Source organism: Cricetulus griseus (assembly GCF_003668045.3).
Source record: "Cricetulus griseus strain 17A/GY chromosome 1 unlocalized genomic scaffold, alternate assembly CriGri-PICRH-1.0 chr1_0, whole genome shotgun sequence".
NCBI lineage: Eukaryota > Metazoa > Chordata > Mammalia > Rodentia > Cricetidae > Cricetulus > Cricetulus griseus.
The window spans coordinates 60,918,805-60,946,492 of NW_023276806.1; the positions used below are offsets into that span (position 1 = coordinate 60,918,805).

The 27,688-nt window shown below is 38.3% G+C and overlaps 1 protein-coding gene across 1 annotated transcript; it reads right to left on the minus strand.

Moving 5' to 3' along the window:
* Positions 1-27,411, minus strand: Hormad1 (HORMA domain containing 1). The gene is made up of 14 exons (XM_027393512.2): positions 27,376-27,411; positions 24,785-24,929; positions 22,261-22,324; positions 21,234-21,270; positions 19,457-19,477; positions 18,991-19,017; positions 14,213-14,280; positions 13,326-13,477; positions 10,368-10,615; positions 9,177-9,243; positions 9,022-9,098; positions 7,077-7,160; positions 4,616-4,687; positions 1-81 (listed from the first exon to the last, which is right to left on the minus strand). Exons 1-14 carry the CDS (start codon positions 27,409-27,411, stop codon positions 1-3), a joined length of 1,179 nt encoding a protein of 392 aa, XP_027249313.2.
* Between the last annotated feature and the right edge of the window lie 277 nt (positions 27,412-27,688).

Genomic DNA, 27,688 nt, shown 5'->3' on the forward strand with positions numbered 1-27,688 from the left:
TTAGGTATGTTCCTTTGGTTCACTAACTCTCTTTCTTTTTGTCGATGATTCTTCACTAGAAGATTCCGAGAAATGAAGGACCTGTCAAAAGAACACAACTATTTAGAGACTTTCTAGTTTTAATTTCTTTTTTTATAATTTATGTATTTTTACTTTATGAGCATTGGTGTGTTTTTGCCTGCAGGTATGTCTGTATGAAGGCATCAGATACCTGGAACAGAAGTTACAGACAGCTGTGGACTGCCATTAGGGTACTAGGAATTGAACCTGGGACCTCTGGAAGAGCATTCAGTACTCTTAACCGCTGAGCCATCTCTCCAGCCCTACCCCTTTTTTGAGACAGGTTTTCTTTGTGTAGCCCTGCTGTCCTGGAACTCTCTCTGAAGAACAGGCTGGCCTCGAACTCAGAGCTCTGCCTGCCTCTGCTTCCCAAGTGCTGGGATTACAGGTGCCACCATTATCTTGTTCTTTCTTGTTTTTACAACAGTCTCATGTGGCCCAGAGTTGCTTCCTAGACACTATATAGCAGAGTTGGTTTGAACTTCTTGTCTCTCATCATATACTCAGTGTTGGGATCATAGGGTTATGCTCCTACATACCGTTTGATGTGGTGCTGAAGGTCTAACACAGTGCTCCATGCATGCTAAGCAAGCATTCTACTAACTACAGCTCAACATAGGTATTTTCTACTAAAATAGGATATTTTTAAAGTAGAGTACGTTATTGGCATACAAGTTACTCATGAGTAACTGCTAAAAGTATATACTCACAAAAGGTAATATATTCACTTGAGTTGTTGTAGATAGAAGGAAAAACATTGTATCATTGAAATAGTAAAAAAAATTGGAGAAATGAAAAGGGAATAAAGATTTTAATCACAATAGGTGCATTTATCCATGCAGAGACACAAACACATAAACATCCTTTTTTGTTTTGAGGCAGGTTCTCTCTACGTAGTTATGGCTGTCCTGGAATTCATAATGTGGACTAGGCTGACTTTGAACTCACAGAGATCCACCTGCCTCTGCCTCCTGTGTACTGGAATTAAAGGCATGTGCTACCATGTCCAGCCATTTTTTTTTGAAACAGGATATACTATATAGCCCTGACTGGCATGGAACTTGTTATATAGACCAGGCTGGCCTGAGACTCACTATGTAAACTGGCCTGGCCTTGAACTCGAGTTCTTCTTCTGCTTCCTGAGTGTTGGGATCAAAGGTGTGGACCACTACTCCTGGCCAAACATACATACATACATACATATACGTTTTACAAAAAAATAAATCTTTGGGAGGCTAGAGAGATGTTCAGTGGTTTAGAGTACTTCTGTTCCCAGCATCCAGATGGCTCATAACCATCTATAACTTCTGTCCCAGGGAATTCAACACCCTCTTCTGACTTCCAGAACACTAGGCATGCATGCAGTGAATATAAATACATGGAGGCAAAACATCCACACATATTAACATTTTTCTTTTTGGTTTTTGGAGACAGGGTGTCTCCCTTAAGGGTGTGAACCACCACTTTGCCATATAAATCTTAAGAAATGGAGAAATGAAAGAAACCTAATGTCTTTTTTAAAAAAGATTTTATTTATTATGTATACAACATTCTGCTTCCATGTATATCTGCACACCAGAAGAGGGCACCAGATCTCATAACGGATGGTTATGGGCCACCATGTAGTTGCTGGCAATTGAACTCCTCAGGTCCTCTGGAAGAGGACCAGTGCTCTTAACCTCTGAGCCATCTCTCCAGCCCCCGAAACCTAATGTCTTAGTGGAATGTAAAGTTATTCCATTCTTTCTTTTTCACTGGGTAGCTCAGGACATGGAACTCACTATGAAATCTAAACTAGCCCCAGACTCATGGTCATCCTTCTGATTTATCTACTCATCTGCTGAGAAATTCATAAATATGTCACTTCATCCTGCTCCATTCCCTTCTGAAATGATGTATATTAAAAATAATGACTGGCAGGATATGACTGGTTTTGTGTGTCAACCTGACACGAACTAGAGTCATCAGAGAGGAAGGAGCCTCAGTTGATGCTTCCATGAAATCCAGCTGTAAAGCATTTTCTCAATTAGTGATCAATGAGGGAGGGCCCAGCACACTGTGGGTGGTGCCATCCCTGGGCTGGTGGCCTGGGTTCTATGAGACAGCAGGATGGCTGGGTGGTGATGGCGCATGCCTTTAATCCCAGCACTTGGGAAGCAGAGACAGGTGGATCTCTGAGTTTGAGGCCCACCTGGTCTACAGAGTGAGTGCCAGGACAGGCTCGAAAGCTCCAGAGAAACCCTGTCTAGACCCCCCACCCACCCAAAAGAAAGCAGGCTGAACAAGTCATGGGCAACAAGCCAGTAAGCAGCATCCTCCATGGCCTCTGCATCAGCTCCTGCCTAGAGGTTCCTGCCCTGTTTGAGCACCTGTCCTGACTTCCTTTTATGGTGAACATGCTGTGGAAATGTAAGCCAAATAAACCCTTTCCTCCCCAACTTGCTTTTTTGGTCATGGTATTTCATTGCAGCAATAGGACCCTAACTAAGAAACAGGGGATGTGGAGAAATGGTTTAGTGGTTAAGAGCACTGGACACACTTCTAGAGGACCCTGGCTTGACTTCTAGCACCCACATGGAGGCTCACAACTGTCTATTACACTTCAGTTCCAGGAGATTGATGCTCTCTTCAGGCCTCCACCAGTACTTCAGTATGTGGTGTATAGCCATATATCCAGGTGAAATACCCACACACATAAAATAATAATAAAAAAAAGAAAACTAACTGGAGGGCTGGTGAAATGAGTTAGTGGGTAAAGACACTTGCCAATAAGCATGATGACTTAAGTCTGATCCCTGGAACCCACATGGTAGAAGAAGGAAACCAAGTTTTGCAAGTTAGTTGTCCTCTGACCTACACATGGGTGTACTGTGGCAAGTGAATACACACACATATACATATGTACAAATATATGCAGAATGAATGAATGAATGAATGAATAAATGTAATAGAACCTTTTTTATTTTGTTTTTAAATACCAGTTAGGGAATGGTTCAGTCAATACAGTGCTTGCTCAACATTCAGGAAGCTCTGGGTTCTATAGTCACTGCATAAACTGCCTGTGGTGGTGCATACCTATAGTCCCATCGCTCAGGAGATGGAGGAAGGAGGACTAGAAATTTAATGTCATACCTGGACTACATAGACCTGTTTCTAAATCAAAAGAACATTAACTAAATGCCTATATAGTTTAGATTCTCTTTAAACATTTCAAACAGTTGGTTTTTTTGTGTTGTTTTGTTTTTCAAGACAGGGTTTCTCTGTGTAGCTTTGGAGGCTGTCCTGGAACTCACTCTGTAGACCAGGTGGGTCTCGAACTCAGAGATCCACCTGTCTCTGCCTCCTTTGTGCTGTGCCATCACTACCTGGATGTTTCAAACATTTCAGTTGTTTAAATTCTTTTTGTTCTTAGAAATCAAATTCAAAGTACCTAAGCAAGCACTCTACTACCAACATCCCAGTTTTTCAGTTGTCTAATAATATTCAAACCCTAGTGTTGTGAGATTTCAGTCCATTTAGTCAATGACATTTGGGGCAGCCTATGTGGCAGTTTAAAAGCTGTGTGAGAGCTCTCTCTTGCTCTGCACTCTCTTGGGTGGTGGGAGTGGAGCAGGTGGCTTGCTACTTGTGCTCTTCACTCCTGGACAGAAATAGACAAGGTAGCTGGATCAGCAGTGGTGTCTAATTGGTTCTGTATCAGTGAGTGATTGTCCCTATTCTTTACCTAAATAAATTCTTTCTCATGGATTCACACTACATCCTAGTTAAAATATAAGTATTTTTAAAAATGACAAATGTATCATCAGATTCAGTAAAGTAAGTTTCCAAGAATAGAAAAACTACAGTATATGTGTGTGTGTGTGTGTGTGTGTGTATATATATAAATTTTTTTTACTTAACCTTATTTTATGTGCACTGGGGTGAAAGTATCAGATCCCCTAGAACTAGAGTTATAGACAGTTGTGAGCTGCCATATGGGTGCTGGGAATGTTTGAACCCGGGTCCTCTGAAGAACACTCAGTACTCTTAACTGCTGAGCCATCTCTCCAGCCCCGAGATATTATATTTTTAAGAAACGTGAATAATGACAACTTTGTTATTTCTCTTAGTTTTGATCTCCAGAAAGTTCTGTTTAATTGTATAGCCCAAATGTCCTGAATATTCTTAGGTCATTGTATCATTGTACTTATATTTTTTCAGATACAGATTTTTATTTTATAAATTTTTCTAATAACTGATTTGCTCATGGAATGGGCAGGAGCTACTCACATTTAGAAAAGCCCTTTATTTTTTGGAGACAGTGTCTCACACTAAAGCTCAAACTGGATTAGAACTTAATGTGTAGGCCAGGTTGAACTTGAACTGTTGGCAATCCTTCTGCGTTAGTCTCCCAAGAACTAGGATTACAGGAAGGACCTATCACATCCAGAAGCCTCAGATATTTGAACAAGTTTTGAGTATCAGAGCTTTGAAGTATGCTCAGTTATTTAATTTACAGTCATGTCATTCAGATATTTGCCATTTTATTCAATCCATACACTACCATTAGACTTACTGTTTTCACTGGCTGACGAAGACTTCTCTTTCGATATTCTTTAGAAGTTTGTCCTTGTTGACTTCCATTTACCTCCCAAACACAGAAAAATTACTCTTTCATTATTTCTCAAGGAACAGGCAACAACAGATTTTTTTCAACCGTATGCACTGACACACAATACAGATGCCGTATGATTTTCCTATGTTAAGCGTACAGTTCAATAATTTTAAGAGTATTCAGAATTGCATAATTTACCAGTATAGTAAGTATTGGAACACTTCATCACTCTGGAAGCCCACCTTTAGCTATCAGTCTCTTTATCTCTTAATCTCCTACCATTCCTAACACTTTCTGTTTCAATAGCTGCCCCTCTACCTCCCCCTGGCTATCCTGAAACTTACAGAGATCTGCCAGTCTCTGTCTCCCTAGTACTGGGATTAACAACAGCATGCACCATCATGTTTGACCTCAAATTCTGACTTGATTTTTTGAGACACGGTTTCTCTGTAATTTATGACTTTCATATGAGTAAAATCATGGTATATGCCTCTGTGGTTGGTATATGCCTTCAAGTGGTTGTTGCAGGTATATTGATGTTTTATTCCTTTTATGGCTGATTCTATTGTATGGCTATTTTTTTCTACTTCTTGACAATAGCAATTAATGTCATATGCATAATTATTAAGATAAATATTAGAAAGTGGAAAATTGCTGGGCGTTGGTGGCACATGCCTTTAATCCCAGCACTTGGAAGGCAGAGGCAGCAGATCTCTGTGAGTTTGAGGCCAGCCTGGTCTCCAGAGCGAGTGCCAGGATAGGCTCCAAAGCTATACAGAGAAATCCTGTCTGGAAAACCCTCCCCCCAAAAAAAAGAAAGTGGAAAATTGTCAATATTACTTTTCTCTAAAAAGACATACTTCTTGTTTTATATTATTAACAGAATTTTTTCAAAAAAAATTTTGGACAGTATCTTACTATGTAGACACAAATTCAACATGTAGCCCAGGCTGGCTGAAAATTGACAACCTTCTTGTTTCTGCCTCCTGAGTGCTGAGATTATAGGTATCTGGTACTGTACCTGATACATCTTTTTTTATGCTTCAAATTGCCCTTTCAGCTGAAGGTATAGCTCAGTATCTTACATGTGTGAGGCCCTGGATTCCCAACACTGCTAACATCCTTTTTTTTCCCCCTTTCTTTCTTCCTTCATTTCTTTTTTGAGACAGGGTTTCTCTGTGTAGCTTTGGAGGCTGTCCTGGAACTCACTCTGTAGACCAGGCTGGCCTCAAACTCACATAGATCTACCTGCCTCTGCCTCCCGAGTGCTGGGATTAAAGGCGTGCACCACCACCACCCGGCTTTTTTTTTTTTTTAAAGATTTTATTTATTTAGTATACAGTGTTCTTCCAGCATGTCTACACCCCAGAAGAGGGCACCAGGTCTCATTATAGATGGTTGTGAGCCACCATGTGGTTGCTGGGAATTGAACTCAGGACCTCAGGAAGAACAGTCAGTGCTCTTAACCTCTGAGCCATCTCTTCAGCCCCCTGCCTCTCTTCTTATATCCTAGTGAAAGATATTCATCCTAACAGGTGGATAACAGGTGTGCACCACCACACCCAGCTTACATTTCTTTCTTTCATGCTTTCATCAGCATACTAGCTTGATTATTGCCTTCAGCTAGTTTTAACTTCCTGAGAATGTGGGGAAGAAAAAGACATATAAGCAAGGTAGTATAATCACTGAGACTCTTTTTACAATCAGCTCTATGGGAGACATCCTGAGGCATTTGTTGATTTCTATGCTGTGAGTATTCCTAATGTCCAATTTCAAACTGCCATCGTGATGTCACTGAACAGGGTGTTAGGAAGCTATGTTCCAGCATATCACTGACAAAGTAAGTTCTTTGTCCCTTAACTTTGCATATATTTTATAGAATGCTTTTTCTCCACTCCTGAATCTTTGAGAGTAACATAAATGTCTAAAATAAAATATGAGCTAGGCATGGAGTATGCAGTTATAGTCACTGTTCACTGAAGGCAACAGGTGGAGCAAGAATTAAAGCCATCTTCAGCTACACAGTGAGTTCAACACCAATTTGGGTTACTTGAGACCTTGTCTTGAAAAACCAAATCAAATATGAACTTCTATTTAGTAAAATTAGTTATGGAAACTAAAACTGTTATTTTTGCTTAATAATGTTTATTTTATGCAAGAAATCTACAAAAGATCAATTTGTAATGTAATCAATTTTGTAAATAATTTACAAATTAGAACATGGGAACCTTTTGGTATTCTAGAATACTTCCCTTAAGAGTCTAGATATAAAAAAATAAAAAAAAGAGTCTAGATAACAGGCAGGTGGTAGCAGCACACACTTTAATCCTATCTCAAAACAAAACCAACCAACTAACCAAATAAACAAAAAATACAGAAAAATAAATTCACACATGAAAGGGGAATTACAAAGAGTATTTACCATTTTACTCTGAAAGATTTTTCCACTTCTTGTTTTGCTTTCAGACACATCAAGTTCAGATGTTTTACTGACTAACTGTTCAACCTAGAAAAGATATTTCACAAAACCATATAGCATACCATAATAAGTGGGGCCCAAAATATTAATCATATAAAGTTTAGTATCTTGTGGTGGATAGTAGCTCATACTTCTTTTTGGTTTTATGAGACAGGGCTTCTCTGTGTATCCCTGGCTGTCCTGGAACTCACAGAGATCCACCTGCCTCTGCCTCCTGAGTGCTGGGATCAAAAGCGTGCGCCACCACTACCTGGCACGAATAATAGGCAGAAGGAGGACTGTCATAAATTTGAGACCAGCCTAGTCTAGTGAGTTTCAGGCTAGCTAAGGTTACATAATAGGTATAAGGATTCAGGCATTATACTGGCTGCCCCTGTCACCTGGTAGAGTGCACTCAGGCAGTATCCTGGTCAGATCAGGTGCAAAGGACCAAGTTAAAGAAAGACCCTGCCACTTACACTCCTTCCCACTCCTCTCTTTTCTACTGTTCCCCTGTGGCAGAAAGGACTTTTCATGCTTCCCTCTTCTGTTCTGACATCTGTCTCTGTGTTTCTTAACCTCTTTTTTCTTTCCCTCCTCTTTCCCTTTCTATAAAACTTCTCACTAAGCTCTTTCTGCCTGGCATGTTTGTCTCCCCACCTTGGTCACCCTTGCCCCACATGGAATCTGCCAAGGTCCCTCATGCAAGGTTCCCATCTCGATTTATCATAACAATAGGACCCTCTCTCAATCCCTCAAACAAACCAAAAAAACAAATGTAAGATTATATCTAGTTTTGAAATTCTTAGGGTCTATAACATTAAAATTTTTTTTACTTATTTACTGGGGAAAGAAGTATGTACACCACAACCACAGCGTATATGTTAAAGATCAGAGGACTTTAACATAAAGATCTTGAAGGAATTGAGTCCTGGGAATCAAACTGAGGTCATACAGTTTGGTAGCAAGTCCCTTTATCTTCTGAGCTATCTCACCAGCCCTCTACAAACATCTTAAGGTTTATTATTAATTAAATTCACAGTGATATAATAAAAAACCTTTTAAATATATAATTTTATCTATAATAATTTATCTAAATATTTTCATTCTATAACACATAAGAAAATCTGAGGACTAGTGAAATAAGCATATAAGCAACCATCTTTTAAAAAAATTAATGCATCCTTTAATCCCAGCACTCGGGAGGCAGAGGCAGGCAGATCTCTGTGAGTTCCAGGCCAGTCTGGTCTACAGAGCGAATGCCAGGATAGGCTCCAAAGTTACAAAGGGAAACCCTGTCTCGAAAAACAAAAACCAAACCAAACCAAATCAAAAGAATTAACACAGGGGCTGGAAAGATGGCTCTATGGTAAAGAACACTGGCTGCTCTTTACAGAAGACAAGTGATCCTAGCACCTACACAGTGGACTCACAACTGGCTGTAACTCCAGTTCTAGGGGAATCTGATGTCCTCTTCTAGCCTCCATGGGCACCAGACATTCATATAGTTCACATAAATATACAGAGGCAAAATACTCATGCACATAAACAAGTTTAAAAATAATTTAAGGCCAGATGTGATGGTTCACATCTGTAATACCAGCATTCAAGATGCAGAGGTAGGAACATGGCTGCAAGTTTGAGGCCAGTCTGGTCTGTATAGAGAGTTCTAGGTTAACTAGAGCTATATTGTAAGATCCTGTCTCTTTCTCTGTTTCTTGAGACAGGGTTTCTCTGTGTAACAGTCCTGGCTTCCTGGAACTTGTTCTGTAGACCAGGCTGGCCTTGAACTCACAGAGATCCATCTGAAAGGCATGTGCCACCACTACCATCTAGCTAAGAACCCGTCTCAAACAAGGTAACACAAGATGAAATAAAATTGAAAGCCAGCTGGAACTACCAAGTTTACCTGACAATGAGTAATTGAAGGACTTGGGTTTTTTTTGAGCTGCATAATTTCTTCTCCCTTACAATCTAAATTTGGTTCTGTTAAAAAAAAAAGACAGTTAAAATGGTATAAAATTGAAATTGGTAGTTAATAAACATTTTTTGTTAGCTTCTTACCTTTAATTTCAGAAGCTCCCAAGTTTTCTTTCTGCTCATCCATTTTAGTTTTAATGTCAAAATTATTCTATATAAATATGAAGAAAAATTGAACACATTTTAGGAGTAAATGAAAATAATTAGGTAGGAATATTAATGAACACATTTGCTTTATGTAAAGGACAAATACAACTATCTTAGGCTTGCTAGAAATACAAATGATGCTAGAATTACTACCACAAGGCAACCTTTTTTTTTTTTTTTTTTTTTTTTTTTTGAGACAGAGTTCCCCTGTCTAACAGCGCTGGCTGTCCTGGAACTTGGTTTGTATTGTAGACCAGGCTGGCTTTGAACTCAGAGATTTGTATACTTCTGCCTCCTGAGTGCTGGGACTTAAAGGTGTGTACCACCATGCCAAGCTTATTTATGTATTTTTGAGACAGAGTCTATCACTGACTGAACCTGGAGCTGAGTGTTTAGCCAGCAAGTTCCGGGAATCCTCCTGTTTCTAGCCCCAACCCTCCCAGTGCAAGGGTTACAGATTTGTGTAATCATACGCAGCTTTTACATGTGTTCTGGGAAACTGATAACGCACATCTTTATGCTTGTGTAGCAAGAACTTTACCCACTGAACAATTTCTCTCATCCTGGGACTCAAATATTTTTTTTTATTTATTTTTTAATTTATTTTGGTTTTTTGAGACAGGGTTTCTCTGTGGCTCTGCAGGCTGTCCTGGAACTAGCTCTTGTAGACCAGGCTGGTCTTGAACTCACAGAGATCTGCTTGCCTCTGCTTCTTGAGTGCTAGAATTAAAGGCATGCGCCACTGCCCGGATAGACTCAAATATTTTAAAGAATGCTACAAAGATCCTAGCTGGCATAATGGTTCACAACTGCAATCTCAACATTTAGGAGGTGGAGGCAGGAGGATTAGGAGTTCAACGATAGCTTCTGCTACACAGCAACTCAGCAGCTACCCTGAACCCTGTCTTTTAAAAATAAGAGCCTGTGAGATGGCACAGCAAATAAGGTGCTCAAGGAACAGGCCTAGCAATCAGAATTTGATCTCCTGTATAGCAGCCATTTGATCCTGTCTCAAAGTTCTTCCAACCTTATGATTTCACTACAGTATTTATAGAAACATTAAGATCTATCAAAGTCAGCGTTTGCTACCATTGTATTTTATAACTCTTTAAGTATGTTCACACTTACATGATTTTCATCTTCTCCATCATCTTTGTCCATTAGAATTTTTCGAAATGGTATTTTTGATTGTTTTGGTGTTAATATGGTTGAATCGATATTTTCCATTCGGTCTTTCTCAGTGGTCACTTTTAATCTGAAGGTGTGAAAAGGTGTTGGGACTTCTCCCACATTTAAGTATGTAGGGTTGCCATCAAATATTACTCCTTCACAATCACCATCCTTAAAACCTGGAGGTTGGTAATCTGGGGGTGTAACTGCAAAAAAGGAAGTATAAAACTGTACCATTTATAAAACAAAAAGCTGAGCTAGTCATATAAGAACACAGCAAGATTAAATTCAGATAGAAAAACCTAAGCTGAAATGTAGAGATGCACCTCCTATATCAAAGTCCTCATTCCTTAAGGGTAACATTCGTTTTGTTTACTGGCTGCATGACTGTGAGCAAATTATCACTCTTGGTTTGGTTTCTTTGTCAAAAGGGGAAAATAATAATAATCTATACACAAGAGGTCGCTGCGATATAAAATAGTAAAGTGTAAAATGTTCAGAACTGAACAGGCACATACAGGTGTTATTGAGCCAGGCGGTGGTGGCGCACGTCTTTAACCCCAGTACTTGGGAGGCAGAGGCTGGTGGATGTCTGTGAGTTTGAGACCAGCCTGGTCTACAAGAGCTAGTTCCAGGATAGGCTCCAAAGCCATAGAAAAACCCTGCTCCGAAGAACCAGAAAAAAAAAAGATGTTATTGTTATTGTTGTTGCCTTATGTTCTAAAAAATACCATGCATGTAATAAAATGACAATGTTTTATGGTTACATAGAACATATGATAGTAATCTTTCACGTGTATGTATATGTTTTATAAAATATATCCTTAAACATTCTTTAAAAATTCAGGGAGATCATGCCTAGTTCTTTTTTCACTACTTTGCAAGTGCAAACGGCTAGTCAGTAACAAGAGCACTGCTGCAGCCCCTCTGTGATTTTAAAGGTTCATTAGTATTTTTTTTTTTAACATGGGTGCAACATAATTTAATCACTCAAGTCTCCAAGGGAGACACTCTATTTGTTTTTACTTTGTTCCTATTTTAACCACTGCTATAATGAAAAGTCTTATAAATATATAATCTTGAATATTCATGCAAGCTATTCTCAAAATATTTTTCTAGGTATATAATTTGTAAGTTAAAATACTAAAATTTGGAGAGATATGACTTCATGGTAGAATGCTTGTCTAGCCTTAAGTTCAAGCCCCAGCAACACAAAACTAAAACTTTTTTTTTTAAATTTTTGAGACAGGGTTTCCTCTGTGTAACAGCCCTAGCTGTCCTGGAACTCACTCTGTAGACTTGGTTGGCCTCAAACTCACAGAGATCTGCCTGCCTCTGCCTCCCGAGTGCTGGGATTAAAGGTGAGCACCACCACCACTCAACTGCCACCAAAACCTTTTTCCCCCCAGTTATGAGGTATTTATTCATTATATACACCTGAAAGAAACACTGTATATTTCTTTTCCTGTTCTCTATAACAAAATTATAAAAAGATGATATAAAATAGTTTTAAAATCAAAACACAATTGTATTAGAAAGGAAACAGACAACTATATCCTTATATAGCAGGTAAGAACACAGGCACGGTGGTGGCACATGCCTTTAAATCCAGCACTCGGGAGGCAAAGGCAGAAGGATCTCTGTGGGTAAGCCCCTCTGGTGTTGCACCATGACTAATGGAGAAAAGAGCAAAACAAGGGGCTGATGATTAGAATGTAGTAGCTGGAATGTCACTCTAAATGTAGCCTGGCTGACCTGCCCAGATCCTTAATGCAATGTTGAAAGCCAACATTTTTTTGATACTGACATGTCTTCTGAAAACTTTGCTCCTGTATGTGTTCTCTCAAGAAGGTCTAAGAGCACATATTGAGAAAATATGGGAAATTCACAAGTTTTACCAATATGGTAATTTCACTATTTCATTTCTTTAATTATGGGTAAGTTACATTTCCTATAGATTTTTTTTTATCACTAGAGAAATGAAATGCATTTTTAAAAAAGATTTAATTTTATGTATATAAGTGCTCTATCGACTATAGGCCAGAAGAGGGCATCAGATCCCACTATAGATGATGGAGCCACCATGTGGTTACTGGGAATTAAACTCAGGTCCTCTAGAAGAACAGCCAATGCTCTTAATTGCTGAGTCATTTCTCCAGCCCCAAGAAATGCTTTTTTTTTTTTTTTTTGGTTTTTCGAGACAGGGTTTCTCTGTGTAGCTTTGAAGCTTATCCTGACACTCCCTCTGTAGACCAGGCTGGCCGCGAACTCACAGAGATCCACCTGCCTCTACCTCCCGAGTGCTGGGATTAAAGGCGTGCGTCACCACTGCCCGGCAAGAAATGCATTTTAAATCCTACTTTTGCAAACATCTTTTGTTTTAGTTTTCCTCTTCCTCCTTCTCCTCCTCCTTTTTGGTTTTTCAAGACATGGTTTCTCTCTGTAACAGTAGACCAGGCTGGCCTCTTACACAGACCCACCTGCCTCTGCCTCCCAGGTGCTGGAATTAAAGGCATGTGCTACCACCACCCAGCAACATTTTTGTTTTTCAATATATAATTGATTTTTATTCATTTTGTGTGTATGATTGCCTGTCTATCTGACTGTCTATCTTGGTGCACAGGTGTCTGGGAATACCAGAAGAGGGCATTGAATTGCCCTGGACATGGAGTTACAGGCAATTTTATAGCCTAATATAATTGGTTCTTGAAACAAACTCTAGTCCTCTGTAAGGGCAGCAAGTGCTTTTAACCTTTTAATCATCTCCCCAGTCCCCAATGTTTCTTTTTCAAATACTCATATTAAATGCAAGTTTTCTAATTTCAAAGACTCTAACAATTTAGGTGCAAAAATATTGAAAGTGGAAACCAATTTTTTGAAATATAAAACTAAAACAAGACATACTGCAAGTAGTACCTTCATCATAGTAAAAAAGTTTCATAGTCAAACAAACATCATTGGGTAAAGGTCCTAGATTTTGCATTAGGACATAAATCTTCCGAATGAGGAGAATACTTGCTTTCTTGGTGTCAGCAGATGTTGCACTAGATCTATTGTTTTGATTTTTGCTAGAAAAGAATCAGAAATAATTTCTTTCATTAAGACTTATGATTTCTAATATTATTCCACATTTTAACAATTTGAGATTTTATTCTTTTAAAACATTGTTATTAGGTTGAAAGTTACCACAAAATACTTTAATGTCACTATTATAAAAATTTAGTATCACTATTAACATCATTATTATAAGTTAAATATAAATTTTACATAAGCAAAACAAATACAAATTTTATAGATAAGTATTTAAAGGAAATGAATGATAGATTATAATTACATTTCTAACCATTCAAATCCCTTTTTTTGTAATTTAAATAGTATAAACTCAGCACATAATCTTGTCTTGTGGCATTCTAAGTTTTGCTCCATTTTGAGAGCTTGTCTGGGGGTTCTAGCAGAAAAATCACAGCTACTCATAATCCCTGAATGAAGAACAGTCCTCCACTATCAGGGAAGGCAGTCCTCTTTCACTGAGTGTGAAGCATTGGGAAGGAATCACTTGGACAGATGATAAGGGAAGGGAGCAAGCACCACTCTAGGCAGCCAGAATAGTCAAATAAATGCTGGGGATCAACAACGGGTGATAGATATCACAACCACATTGACCTCACATTTCACTACTCCATTTTGCAAAGCAAAATTGCTAACTGGGAGATTGAGAAGTTTCAGAAATAACCTTGGAGTCTAGCTAAATAGCATCAATAAGCAGCAATTGATAATATAAAAATAAAACTATAGAACAATACCTTATAAAGTCCATGATTGGTCCATTTTTTGTGTACTTGAACTTAAACTGGTAACATTCTGAAATTGTCTTAAATAGAAAACATTACAGTTATGTAACTCAGGCACAGTTCTCACTGCCATTGCTTTTATATGACTTCAAACATGCAGTTTTCTATAATGTGTTAATTCCTATTGGTTCACTGGAGTTTTCAAGTTCTCATAGTTAATGCTGATGGTCTGGGATTTGGTGCTTTAGTTTTGGAGAGGGAGAGTGCCTGACTCAATAAAATGCCTGTTACTGATGCTAAATAGTAGGAAAGCTTCAGCAGGCAAGTTGGGGAGGAACCACATCTCAGCAGAGTGGGTAAGGGCTGTGGTTTGAATTGCCTGCAAAGTTTATGTATTGGAAACTTAAGTCCCCAGTGCAACAATTTGAGGAATGGAATTTTTTTCTGGAAGCAAAAAAAAGATGAATCTTTTAATTGAAGTCATAATTCTTTTTTTGGGGGGGGGTTTCCAGACAGGGCTTCTTCTCTGTGGCTTTGGAGGCTGTCCTGGAATGAGCTCTTGAGGGCCAGGGTGGTCTCAAACTCACAGAGATCCGACTGCCTCTGCCTCCAGAGTTCTGGGACTAAAGGTGTGCGCTGCTGCCACCACCACCACCACCAAGCTGAAGTCATAATTCTTGAGACTGATTTTGCACAGTATCTAGGATGTTTGTTTTATCAGAAAAAGCAGTTGAAGCCAATTTGATCAACTAGTGCTAAACAAAAGCAAAAAGACTGCATTGGGTAGACTCCCATCACATCTATAGCATTTTTGTTATTAACTTAAATGAGCCCACTAGACAGGGCAATCAAATACAAAAGTTGCTGCTTTGGGTTGACACAGCTATATTATAATTGACTATATAGAAGAAAGGAAGGAGATTTTAAAGAAATAATTAGGTTAAGGCAGTGGTTTTCAACGTTCCTAATGCTGGACCCTTTAATACAGTTCCTCATGTTGCGGTGATTCTGCAACCATAAAATTAAATATCTGTTTTCTGATGGTCTTAAGACAACCCCTATGAAAGGGTCGTTCAACCCCCAAAAGTGTTGAACTGGTCAAAAGCCATTAGGTTAAGGAGACCCTGCCCTCATGAGTAATTAAATAGAAGTAGTCAAATATTGTGCAAGTGTGTTCCTTAAAAAAAGATGTCTCTATCTTCCACTTCCACATTGTGTGTGTGTGTGTGTGTGTGTAAAAGGGGAGAGAGAGAGAGACAGAGAGAGAGAGAGAGAGAGAGAGAGAGAGAGAGAGAGAGAGAGACAAAGCCCAGCCTCTACAACTAGAATAAATTCATAACCTTAGATCCTAGCCTCCAGAATCATAAATGGATTAAGCCTTTATTCTTTATAAGTTGCCAAATCTCTGTAACAGAAAAGGAACTAAGACAGATACTAAGCATAGGATTTATTTTGTTATTATTATTTCCATTATTATTTATGTTTTGGATATTTTTGAGACAGGGTTTCTTTGTGTAGCCTTGGCTGTGCTGGAACTAGCTCTGTGAACCAGGTTGGACTTGAACACATAGAGATCCATCTGTTTCTGACTCCCCAGTGCTGGGATTAAAGGTGTGAGCCACCAGCACCCAGCTTATTATAATTTTCATCATTATTACTTTGTCATGAGTCCAGGTTTGCCTTGACCACACTATGTAGCCAAGGACTGACTCTGAATTCTAATTCTTCTTGGTTCCACCTCCTAAGTGCTGTAATAGCAGCCATGCCCCGCTATAGCATGAGTTGTGGGTTTGTGCCCCACATTGGGTGCCAGGTATAGCGTGAGCGAAGACAATACATACGTGAGGTTAAGATATCTTTATTCATATAAACACCGGCCAAGCATAAGCCAGAGCGTACCCAGAGATAGCAGGCTAGGGAGGCCAGAGAGAGGCTCCCACGTGTCTGCTGCCCCCTTAAGAACTCCCCACTCGTCATCCTGAACCTCCCCTGACCACGCCCTGACAGGCATAGTCAAGCACACCTGTACCTAGCTCCTAGGAGGCGGGGCTACAGTGTCTCCCTACACCCTGCCACATCCAGTAAAAACAGATTGAAAAAAAAAAAAACTTTTGGTTTTTTGAGACAGGGTTTCTTCTGTGGCTTTGGAGGTTGTCCTGGAACTAGCTCTTGTAGACCAGGCTGGTCTCGAACTCACAGAGATCCACCTGCCTCTGCCTCCCGAGTGCTGGGATTAAAGGCGTGCGCCACCAGCGCCCGGCTTAAAAAAAAAAAACAAAACTTTTTTTAAAAGACAGGGTCTCACTATGTAGCTCTGACTGGCCTGGAAGTGGGTATGTAGACCAGGCTAGCTTTGAACTCACAAAGATCTGCCTACTTCTACTTCCTGAGTGCTGGTATTCAGGAGGTTTTTAACCCTGGCTATGCTATAACCACATGCAAACCATTTAAGTTTTCTATTTCCCTAGCTAAGAAAGGAGTTGTATTAAAAATTCCACGTTATTATCAAATGGCTAATTTGATAAGAGTCCTTAACAAAGTTGATATCACACAATATTTAATAAGTACCACTAATGCACAATAAGACTGTTTACCTGCTAATGGAAAAATGCATACCTTTGAAAATACCTTTTTTTTCAAGAGAAAAAAACCACCCAGTAATGAATATTTTCTGAAAAATTAACCATAGCCTTTCCCTCAAACAGTCCCCTTTGTAATTATGGACATATATTAAACATTACTTGTTGGCATGAGTTTCAAAGAAAAGACTCATAGTCAGCCTTCCTTAAGCTTGGAATATTTAGCTTAAAAATCTACTATGAGGCTGGAGAGATAGCTCAGCAGTTCAGAGCATTGGCTACTCTTCTAGAGGACCTGGGTTCAAATTCCCAGCACATACATGGTAGTTCACCACTGTAACTCAGCTCCAGGAGCTCCAACACTGTTACATAGACACACATGCAGGCAAAAGCAAATGAACATAAAAAATTAAATAATTTTTAAAAATCCACTGTGTTTAACTAGGAGTCATGGGTTACTCCACTGAAGAAAATGACTTTTATTCTCCCAGCAACCATTTACTACCAATAGTGCCTCAGCTAAGGTTGGAAATACTTTGCTTTCTTTGCCTATCAGTACACACTCTGGAACAGAGGATAATTTCTCTTTAAAAATAATTTCATTTATTTATAATAGTTTTGTATATCTCAGGCTGACCTCAATCTCTATGTAGTGGATAACCTTGAACTTCTGATCCTCCTGACTGTAATTCCCAAGTTCTGGGATTTCTGGTGTATGCTACTATACCTAGTGTTATTTTTTCATCTAGGGCTTTGTGTAAGTTCAACAAGCTTTTTACCAATTGAGCCACATCCTCAGCCCTGATCAGTTTAAATATGCTTCCAGGACTAAGTGAAATGTTACATTTTAATTAACAGTTAAAACCATCACATGGTGAGCTGGTTTTCCTAGTTCAAATTTGGTTTTGTTTTGTCCGCCACTCAACCTTAGGTAAGAAACCTTGAATCCTGAGATTTTACTCAGCTGGTAAAAGAGTTTGGTACACTAGTATGAGCAATAGATTCCAAATCCCCAGAACCCATGTAAAAACTGGTGAGTGTGGTTGCATGAGGAAGCAGGACAGGAAGTTCACTGGGCTTGCCGGCCAACAGCCTAGCTCCTGGATCAGAGAAAGAATCTATCTCAAAGGAATAAGGATAAAGCAGGACACCCAACATGTATTCATACACCACCTGTATATATATGCACCACAGATACACAAAACACACATTCCTAATCTGTAAAGTAGTGATGATAATTCTAATTAGGTTATGGCAAATAGATGAGGGATAATGTCCATAAAGCCCTAAAAAATAAAGTCTATTATAGAATAAGCACACAAGATCTTCTGAAGGCTGGGGGTGTGGTTTGTAATAGAGAACTTGTCTAGCATGTTCAAGGCTCAAGATTCATCTCTAGTAAAACAACAAAATAAAAATAATATTAATCCCCCCAAAACTGAGTGTGGTGACCCATGCCTGTAACACAGGAGGTGGAGGCAGTAGTATCTTTGGGAGTTCATAGGTAGTGTGGGTTTCATAGTGGGTTTCAGACCAGTCTATGCTAAGAAAGAAGTCTCTGTCTGGGAAAGGTGCTGAAGTTGTAGTTCATTGGAAGTGGGCTTGCCTATGATACAGGAAATCTGGCTTGATAGCACAAGTCTGTAAATCCCAGCACTCAGGAGGCATGAGGATCAGAAGTTCAAGGTCCTCTTCAGATACTCAGCAGATCTGAGGCCATCCGAGGTTACACAGGGAGACCTTGTCTCAACAGTAAAAGAATACTGTATGGAGTCAGAAGTCAAGCAACATAGGTTATTTCTAATAGTTTATTGGGCTCATGGGCTAAAATCAGTTACAAAATCTCTAGCAGTGAGTATATGCATCTTTTAAAATATAACAATACAAACCATGCCTCACCTCAAAACTTTTACAAGTTTCAAACATGAAAAAAATATAGAAGTATATTGATTAAAATACAAAAGCATGCTGGGCAGTGGTGGTATGCACCTGTAATCCCAGTACTCAGGAGGCAAAGGCAGATGGATCTCTGGGTTCAAGGCCAGCCTGGTCTACAGAGTGAGTTCTTGGACAGCCAGAGCTACACAAAAAAACTCTCTCAAAAAAGAAATCAAAGAAAAACAAACAAAAACCCAAGAAGCATTAACTCTTAAAAGAACTTAGATATTAGAAGCATTACATTTCTAACACTTCTAACTCAAGCACACTTACCCGAGGATCTTCTGGATTGGTGTATACCTATGTAGAAACGAATTACAATTAAGTGAGGATAGTATTCAGAAAGAACAAAATTGGACATTAAAGTATTGAGTTGGTCAATGAAACAAAACAAAAAACCAGAATGACTCTCCCAATAAGAAGTTTTCTTCATTTTCTCTGGGGCTAAAGAGATGCTCAGTGGTTAGAAGTGCTCTTCAGGGTTCGATTTCTAGCACCCACATGGTAGCTCACAACTGTCTGAAACTCCAGTTCCAGGGGATCTGAGACCCTCACACAGACATATATGCTGGCAAAACCCCGATGCACATAAAAATAAATAAATCTTTTTAAAAAGTTAACTCCCCCCACTAGATACATCAGCTAGTTGAATAAAGTGACATAAATCATCTCACAGTTTCAGTGTCATTTAATAAGGGAAAATTTTAAGTGTTAAAAGATACAATATAAAAGTACTTACAGCTAGAATGATCATCCTTAGCTGAAATACAACAGAGAACAAAATCTTAATTGCATTCTATAAAATGCATTTTCATGATGGATCATAAAAATTCTTTGTTTTCATTCAGGGGCTTGGAGCATAGCTCAGCAGTAGAGCACCCACTTAGCACATGCAAGACCCTGAATTCAACCTTTAGTGTTTCCCCATCCCCAAGGAAGAATTTTTGTTCTATCTCAAAATTTCTTTTGTGTGTGTGGAGGGGTTGTGGTGCTTTTTGAGACAGAATCTTACTAACTAGTCCTGGTTGTCTTGGAACTTGCTATATAGACCAGGCTGGCCTTGAACTTATAGAGATCCACTGACTTCTGCTCCCAAGTGCTAAAATTAAAGGCCTATACTAGCATAGCCATCATTCAACATGTCTTCCTTTTCTTTCTTTTTTCCTTCCTTTTTCTTCTGTCCTCCCTCCCTCCCTCCCTCCCTCCCTCCCTCCCACCCTTCTCCCCCTTCTCTTATTTCCAAGAGAGGGGTTCTCTGTGTAGCTCTGGCTGTCCTGAAACTCACTCTGTACACCAGGCTGGCCTCATACTTAGAGATCTGCCTGCCTCGGTCTCTCTGGTGCTGGGATTAAAGGTGTGTACCACTACTGTACTGCAATAGTTTAATTTTAATTAAGATTTTATAATAGACTACAAGCCTTTTTTAACATAGTTATTGTTTTAAGAAATATATACAAAGAAGTCCAGTTCTAGCATAATTTTTATGCCTAGTCTCTAAGACAGTAAATATGAAACACTATATACATTCTGGAACACAGGAGCATTGGTAAACTAGCAATAGCTAACAGTAAAGAAGTAAATACTGTTGTATCCTACATTGCCATTAACTACATGGTAGAAAACATTTTGAATTCCTGATCCTCTTGTTTCTACCTCTCAAGTCTAGGTTTGTAGGCATGTAGCATCATGACTAGCAATAAGCAATAATAATTATTATTATCAAGTGAGAGAGGGTCTCACAGTGTATCCCTGACAGGACTTGAACTCACAGAAATCTACCTACTTCTGCCTCCAGAGTGCTAGGATTAACAGTGTGCATAAATATTTCTTTCTTTTTTGTTTTTTTTTTCTGTTTCAAAAAAGAACAAATTATTAAAATACTAGCATAAGCATGGCTGTGGAATATATGTAAACTAATACAATATTTAAAAACATTTAAATTCAATTTTGTAAGTTAATATGTGCTATTAATACTAATGAGTGCATGCTAATTTGTTAAAACATAGTTTGGCAACTTTTTTTAGTATTAATTGCATTAGCTTAGATGAACTTAAGACTGGTATTTAAAATATTCAAATGCAGCCAGGTATGATGACCCATGTCTTTAATACTAGCAGTGGGGAGGAAAAGGTAGATTGGTTTCTTGTGAGTTCAAGGCCAGTGTGGTCTACATAGCAAGTTCCAGGCCAGTCTGAAACTATGTAGTGAGATCTTGTCTCAAAAATTTAACAGTGTTTGCTGTTCTCGAGGACCAGAGTTTGGTTCCCAGCAGCCATAATGGGCAGCATATATATATATATATATATATAATATCCTTTTCTGGACTCCATGAGCACCAGCAGATATGAGCACACACATGTATATCCATATAAATAAATAAAAATAAATCTTTAAACTATTCAAATGCTCAATTTTTGTAATAATTGAGACTGATCTATATCAAGTTAGTTTAAATTACTAATGGTAACTCCCGTTGTAGCTATAGGGAAGAGAAGAAGAGATGTCTAAAGACTTACATATTTCTTCTGTAAAGCATCATAGCATCCTAGCATCCTAAAAAAAAGTCAAAAATTCACTTTTATATTCAATGCATTTTCAGAAAATAGTTCTTTTCATAAATCTCTATATTTACCCTTATAAAATAAAATTAACTAAATTAAAGCATCTTTCTTATTAACTAGCTTAAAACTGAACAAAATAAAACAATGAAACAGGGTATGGAGAGATGACCCAGTGGTTAACAGTGCTTATTGCTTTGATCCCAGCACCCACAAGGCAGTTCACAACTACAGTTGCAGGGTCTTATACTCTCTTTTGCTCTTCTATGGCTTCTGAACTCACAAGATACACATACATGCATTCAGGCACACACACATTAAAGTTTTTTTTTTAATCTTGGAAAAAGAAAAACCAGCCAGGCAGTGGTGGTGCATGCCTTTAATCCCAGCACTTGGGAGGCAGAGGCAGGTGATTCTCTGAGTTTGAGGCCAGCCTGGCTTAAAGAGTGAGTTCCAGGACAGCCAGGGCTACACAAGAGAAACCCTGTGTCAAAATAGCAGGAAAAAAAGGAAGAAAAAGAGAAAGAAAAAAGAAAAACCATAACAAGGAAGCAGAAATATGGATATGGAGGATGGAAGGAAAATTATAAAATCTAATAGTTATTTGTAGAGTTATAAATAGGAAAATGAATCCTATTTACATGGAGCATGAAATAAAAAATACATAAATCCAAAGACCTAAAAACATGGTACTTGGACTAAACGGTCAGTCACTAAAATCTGGTTATACATTGAAAAGTATTCAATGTACAAAAAGTATGATTAGAAAAGTAGTACAGCCAGGCATTGGTGTCGCACACCTTTAATCCCAGCACTCGGGAGGCAGAGGCAGGCAGATTTCCAGAGGGAGTGCCAGGATAAGCTCCAAAGCTACACAGAGAAACCCTGTCTTAAAAAAAAAAAAAGAAAGAAAGAAAAAAGAAAAAAGAAAAGTAGTACCAAAAAATGTAGTGATTATTTTTCCTTTAAGTATTCTTTAACTTACCACTTCACTAACTGTGAAGAACCTGGACAATTTTTATCTTCTTTCAGAATTTTGACACAAAGATCTAAATGAAAAATGAAATATAGAAGTACTTAGAAATAGCTGATTTAATCAATCATATTTATTTGTGTTACATGAGAATATGTATGGGTGCACATGTATCAAAACACATATGTGTGGCAACCACAGACTTTTGGGAGCTGGTTCTCTCCTTGTACCATGTGGGTTATGGGGATCCAAATCAGATTGTCAGATCTGGTGGCAAGTGCCTTTCAATAGCTAAGCCATTTTGTCAGCCTCAACAGTATTTTTTTTTTTTTTCGAGACAGGGTTTCTCTGTGTAGCTTTGGAGACTATCCTGGCACTTGCTTTGGAGACCAGGCTGGCCTCGAACTCACAGAGATCCGCCTGCCTCTGCCTCCCGAGTGCTGGGATTAAAGGGTGCGTCACCAATGCCCGGCTTCAACAGTAAATTTTAAATTATTTTTACTTTCTTTAGCTATAAATTATGGGTATATTATTTTTTGAGGCAGGGTCTCACTATATAGCCTAGGCTGGTCTTGAACCCAACAGTTCCCCTACCTTAACCTATCCAGTATTGGGATTACACAAGTGTGTGCCATCCACCTGGCTCATTATATGAATATTATTAGTGGCAGCTTTGAAATAATTGGTACTCATTGTAAAATGCCATAATAATGATTAAGAATTTAAGTTGATGAATAAATTTTTTCCTATTTCTGTAGCTTAGTTGGTAAGTAGTTTGTAAATGGCTTGCAAAGTCCTAGGTTAAATTCTGAGCACCAAGTAAACTGGGTGTAGTGGTGCATGCCTATAGTCCCAGTACTAAGAAGGTAGAGGAAGTAGAAACCCAGAGTTGTAGACCAGCCTCAGCTATATAACCAGTGCAAGGCCAGCCTGGATTACCTAAGTAATACTCTGAAAAAAATGGGGCAGGGAGAGGCAGAAAAAATAGCTCAGGATTAAGAGTATAGTCTGCTCTTCCAGAAGACCTAGGTTAGATTTCCAGCACTCAAGTGGGCAGCTCATGCTAATTGTAGTTCCAGGGGATCTGATACCCTTTCTGGTCTCCAAGAGCACCAAGTATACATATAGCATGCATGCATACATGCAGGCAAAACAATCATAAATTAAATAAAATTTAGATATATTTTCATACAATAACTTTCCAACAGTCTTAGAATGTTCGCTATGAACTCATTCTACTGAAAAATGTGTAACTGGGCCAAAATTTGACTCTCAAAGATAAAGACTCTGCAGAGACACAACATGTAACAATTGGAAAGGACTGAGAACATCACTCTTAGATTCTTCATCTAATAAACAGGGATAATCACTGCTGTCTGGGGGTCAGCCTCCAGCAGCACAGGGCCTTGAAAGGAATCTACAGTGTTGTAAGCTAAGACTTTTCTAACTGAGAGGGTTTAGGGAAAAGGCACTCATGCTCTCTTGATGGTTCCCTCCTTTATTCTATGTTCTTTTTTTTTTTTTTTTTTTAAGATTTATTTATTATGTGTATAGTGTTCAGCCTGCTAGTATGCCTGCAGGCCAGAAGAGGGCACCAAATCTCATTACAGATGTTTGTGAGCCACCATGTGGTTGCTGGGAATTGAACTCAGGACCTTTGGAAGAGCAGGCAGTGCTCTTAACCGCTGAGCCACTCTCCAGCCCCTATTCTCTGTTCTTTTCATGTTCTTTCAACTGTATACTTTTTTTTACAGCTTATCTATTCCAATAAAGTTTTTCAGGTAATACAGGGATTACAATGTAGTTACACTCTGCTTCTGCCTCTTGAGTGCTGGGATTAAAGATGTGTGCCACCATTGCCTGGTATAACAGGGTTTTAGATCTGTTTAAATTATTAGAGGTCTTATGTCAGGTGAAGATATCTTGCAAAATTGAGGGGGAAATTATAATTAAGTGGTTTCTAAAGTATTCGATATCCCTAAAAAACTTTTGAAGGTTAGAAACATAGCACAGTAAAAGAGCACTTTTCTAAGCATGTATAAGGCCCTGGGTTTGATGTCTAGCAAGAAACAAACAAAGAAAAACCACAACTTGCATATGAATGTGGCTTCACACATTAAGAGCACAAAAAAGGAAACAACCTAAGTTGGCTTGTATGGCCATACACTGGGATATTATTCAGCAGTGAGAAGGAAATCAATTATTAGTTCTTGTTACAGCATTATGGTGAATTAAATAAGTCAGTTAGAAAGAACATACTACATGATTCCCTTTATGAAAAATATCCAGAATAGTAGGTACATTCACTGAAACAGAAAGTAGTTGTCTCTAACTAGAAAGATTGGAGAGGAGAATGATTTATTATAGATGTATTTCTTTTGGAGAGTGGTGAAATGTTCTAAAATTATGGTGGTAATTGCATGCTGCTGTGAGCACTTAATAATTGAACTGTACACTTTACATCAATGAAACTACTACCAAAACACATTCTCTAAGTAAAAAAAAAGCAAAGAAGATCTCAAATATTATAAATTACCATCCAGATATCTTGTCCCATAAGCACGTTCTGGAAATATCCCTCTCAAATAGGTGATGCAGGATACCGAAACTGCCAGGAGCCTCTTCACAAACATCAAAGACTGATGCTCAGTTGATATCTTATTGGGGAACACCAATGCACTCTAAAATTCAAGAGAAATTAAAGTATCTTAATTGACATTTGTTGAGAACACAGTTTTGGATAAGCGCTTTCCCAAACAATTCTCCAAGATCATCATCCCCAGAAAGTCACTGCAGTCTTTAAAATGTGTTTAGGGTAACAGTCCAAAAATGAAGCAAAATGTGTTTAACAGTCTTAAGAATCCTTGAGATTGAAGGGTGCGGTGGCACACGTCTTAAGCATTCTAGAGCAGCCAGGATTGTTGTACAGAAAAACCTTGTCTTGAAAAAAACAAAACAAAAGAATCTTTGATATTAACTAAAAATGCAAATAACAGAGAATATTAATTCTTTAATCATTGACTAGGATGAACACAGATTAAATATAATGCAAGATTCTATGCAAATAGTATAATTTCTTTGTCTCTGAGTCACAGACATTTTCTAGTATGAACTTCTATAAACAATTTCATAAAAGCAGTGGAATAAAAAAGATTTAAAACAGCAGTGGAATAACATTCATTAATAGCTAATGTAAACTAAATGTGAATGACCATGGTGGTTTGGTTTGGTTTTTTGAGACAGGGTCTCACTATGTCATCTTGGCTGGCCCTCTATGAAGACCGGGCTTGCCTCAAACTTATAGAGATCCACTTGTCTCTGTCTCCCAAATGCTGGGATCAAAGGCATGTGCCACCATGCTTACTTAGTCAAATGGGCATTTTAAATTTAGCAAATATTTTACTAGTTTCTATAATAAAACCAATGTAATTAAGTCCTTACATATTTAATATTACTGTTGTACAAATGAAAAAAAATCAGTGATTCTAGACCAATCCAGCTTGTTAGTTTTTGTACAACAAAAACAAATTAAACTGGGATGCTTTTCTCTGAGGCTGACAGCACAGACAAATTTTTCAAAAAGTCTAATATGTATTATTATAATTATAATAATATTTATATTAAAAGATAAATAATAGTGGTATGTTATGCACCAAAAGTAGCAAGAACTTCACAGGTTCTGTAGTCATCCAAAGAAAATTGTAGCATGTCCATTAAAAAAAAGTAAAAAACGAAATTTCAGAAAGTAACAGTTCTCTAACTGTGGTACCCTGCACCATATTTTTTCTTTTAAATTAGCTTCTCAATCATCATCTGCAAAGAAGACATCTTGAGTAACACTGTTAAAAGTAGCTCTAACAAACCATGGTCATGTAATAGCAGGTGCAGCTATTTTACATCCACAGAGGTATAATACACTACCGGCCCACAGCTAGAGTACTCAGGATACAAGTGAAAAAGCATTATATGAGACTTGATTTAGCTTTTCAAGCAAAGGGTTCAAAGGAATGTATAATAAAACTTTTATAAAGAAATGCACTTTAAGAAGTGGAGAAATGGTTCAGCAGTCAAAAGCATTGGCTGATCTTCTAGGACTCAGATTTGATCCCCTGCATCCACATGGTGGCTCACAACTGTCGATAACATTAGTTCCACATAGTACAAGACATATGCAGACAAACAACCCATACATTATAAATAGGAAAGAGATGTACTTTGAGCTAGATGTGGTAGCATATGCATTTTTTTAATCCCAGTTCTCAAAAGGCAGAGACAGGTGGATCTCTGTGAGCAGAGTCTAGTCTACATAGAGAGTTCCAGGCCAGCCAGGACTATGTAGTGAGATGATGTCTAAAATCATGATACAATAGTGGGGGCTGGAGAGATGGCTCAGAGTTGCACTTCCAGGGGTCCTAAGTTCAATTCCCAGCAACCACACAGTGACTCACAACCATCTGTAATGAGATCTGGTGTTCTGGCCTGCAGGCATACATGCAGGCATAACACTATATACATAATAAACAAATCTTTAAATAATAATATCAATAATAATAGTAATAAACAACAACAAAGAAATACTCTCTTATATAGAATTTCCTCTCATTAGTGGCACAGTTCTAAATATTCACTCTCTTCATTAACAGTAGCTAAACACCATTATTAAGAAAAAAATCCTCTGAAACAAAGCACAAGCACCAGGCTTATACACAAATGGCCCAGTGGAAGCAAACAGGACAAACCTTACTTTCTTGCTTGCACTTTACAGCTGTCACATTTGGCTGATGAGAGCTCCAAGGAAAAGAGCAGATGCCACTGAATGAACAGCTTATGGTAACATACCAATGTCTAAAAAAACTCTACATTACTTCTTTCCTTAAAGTACAGCGGGGTCCTGGTATTATTAAAACCTCAAATACTTGTTACTTTTAAACAGTAAAATAATTATGGCTAAGGTGGGCCATGGTGGCACACATGCCTTTAATCCCAGCAGTCAGGAGTCTGGCCTGGTCTACAGAGCTATTTCCAAGACAGCTGGGGCTACACAAAGAAACCCTGCCTCAAAAAAAAAAATTAATAAAGAAACTCAGTTAAATTAATACATATTAAATTATAAGAAAGAAATCATACCATGGAAGCCGTCCTCCGCAACTGCATAGTGGCCATTTTCTTCAACCATGTAACACAAATACAAATTTTAATTTCAGATTTCATTTTTAACCCTAAAACTCTTATTACTCAAATTTTTATCTTAATAAAATTTTAGAATTTTACATAAAATAGAATCTTTAAAAATGACAATGTATAGTCCCAGTTTGTAGTACATGCTGTAATTCTAACACTTTTGAGGCTGAGGCAGGAAGATCACGAGTTGAAGTTTATCCTTGGCTAGTTAGCAAGTTACAGACTAGGCTACCTGAGACCCTGGGGTTTTTGTTGTTGT

Bases quoted from the DNA above. Each gene is read 5' to 3' on its own strand.
- Hormad1 (XM_027393512.2), bottom strand. From the start codon at position 27,411: ATGGCCACTATGCAGTTGCGGAGGACGGCTTCCATG. The intron at 22,325-24,784 runs GTAATTTATAAT...TTTTTCATTTAG, and splicing joins TGGGACAAGATATCTGGATG to ATCTTTGTGTCAAAATTCTG. The intron at 7,161-9,021 runs GTAAACTTGGTA...TATCTTTTCTAG, and splicing joins CTTCAATTACTCATTGTCAG to GTTGAACAGTTAGTCAGTAA.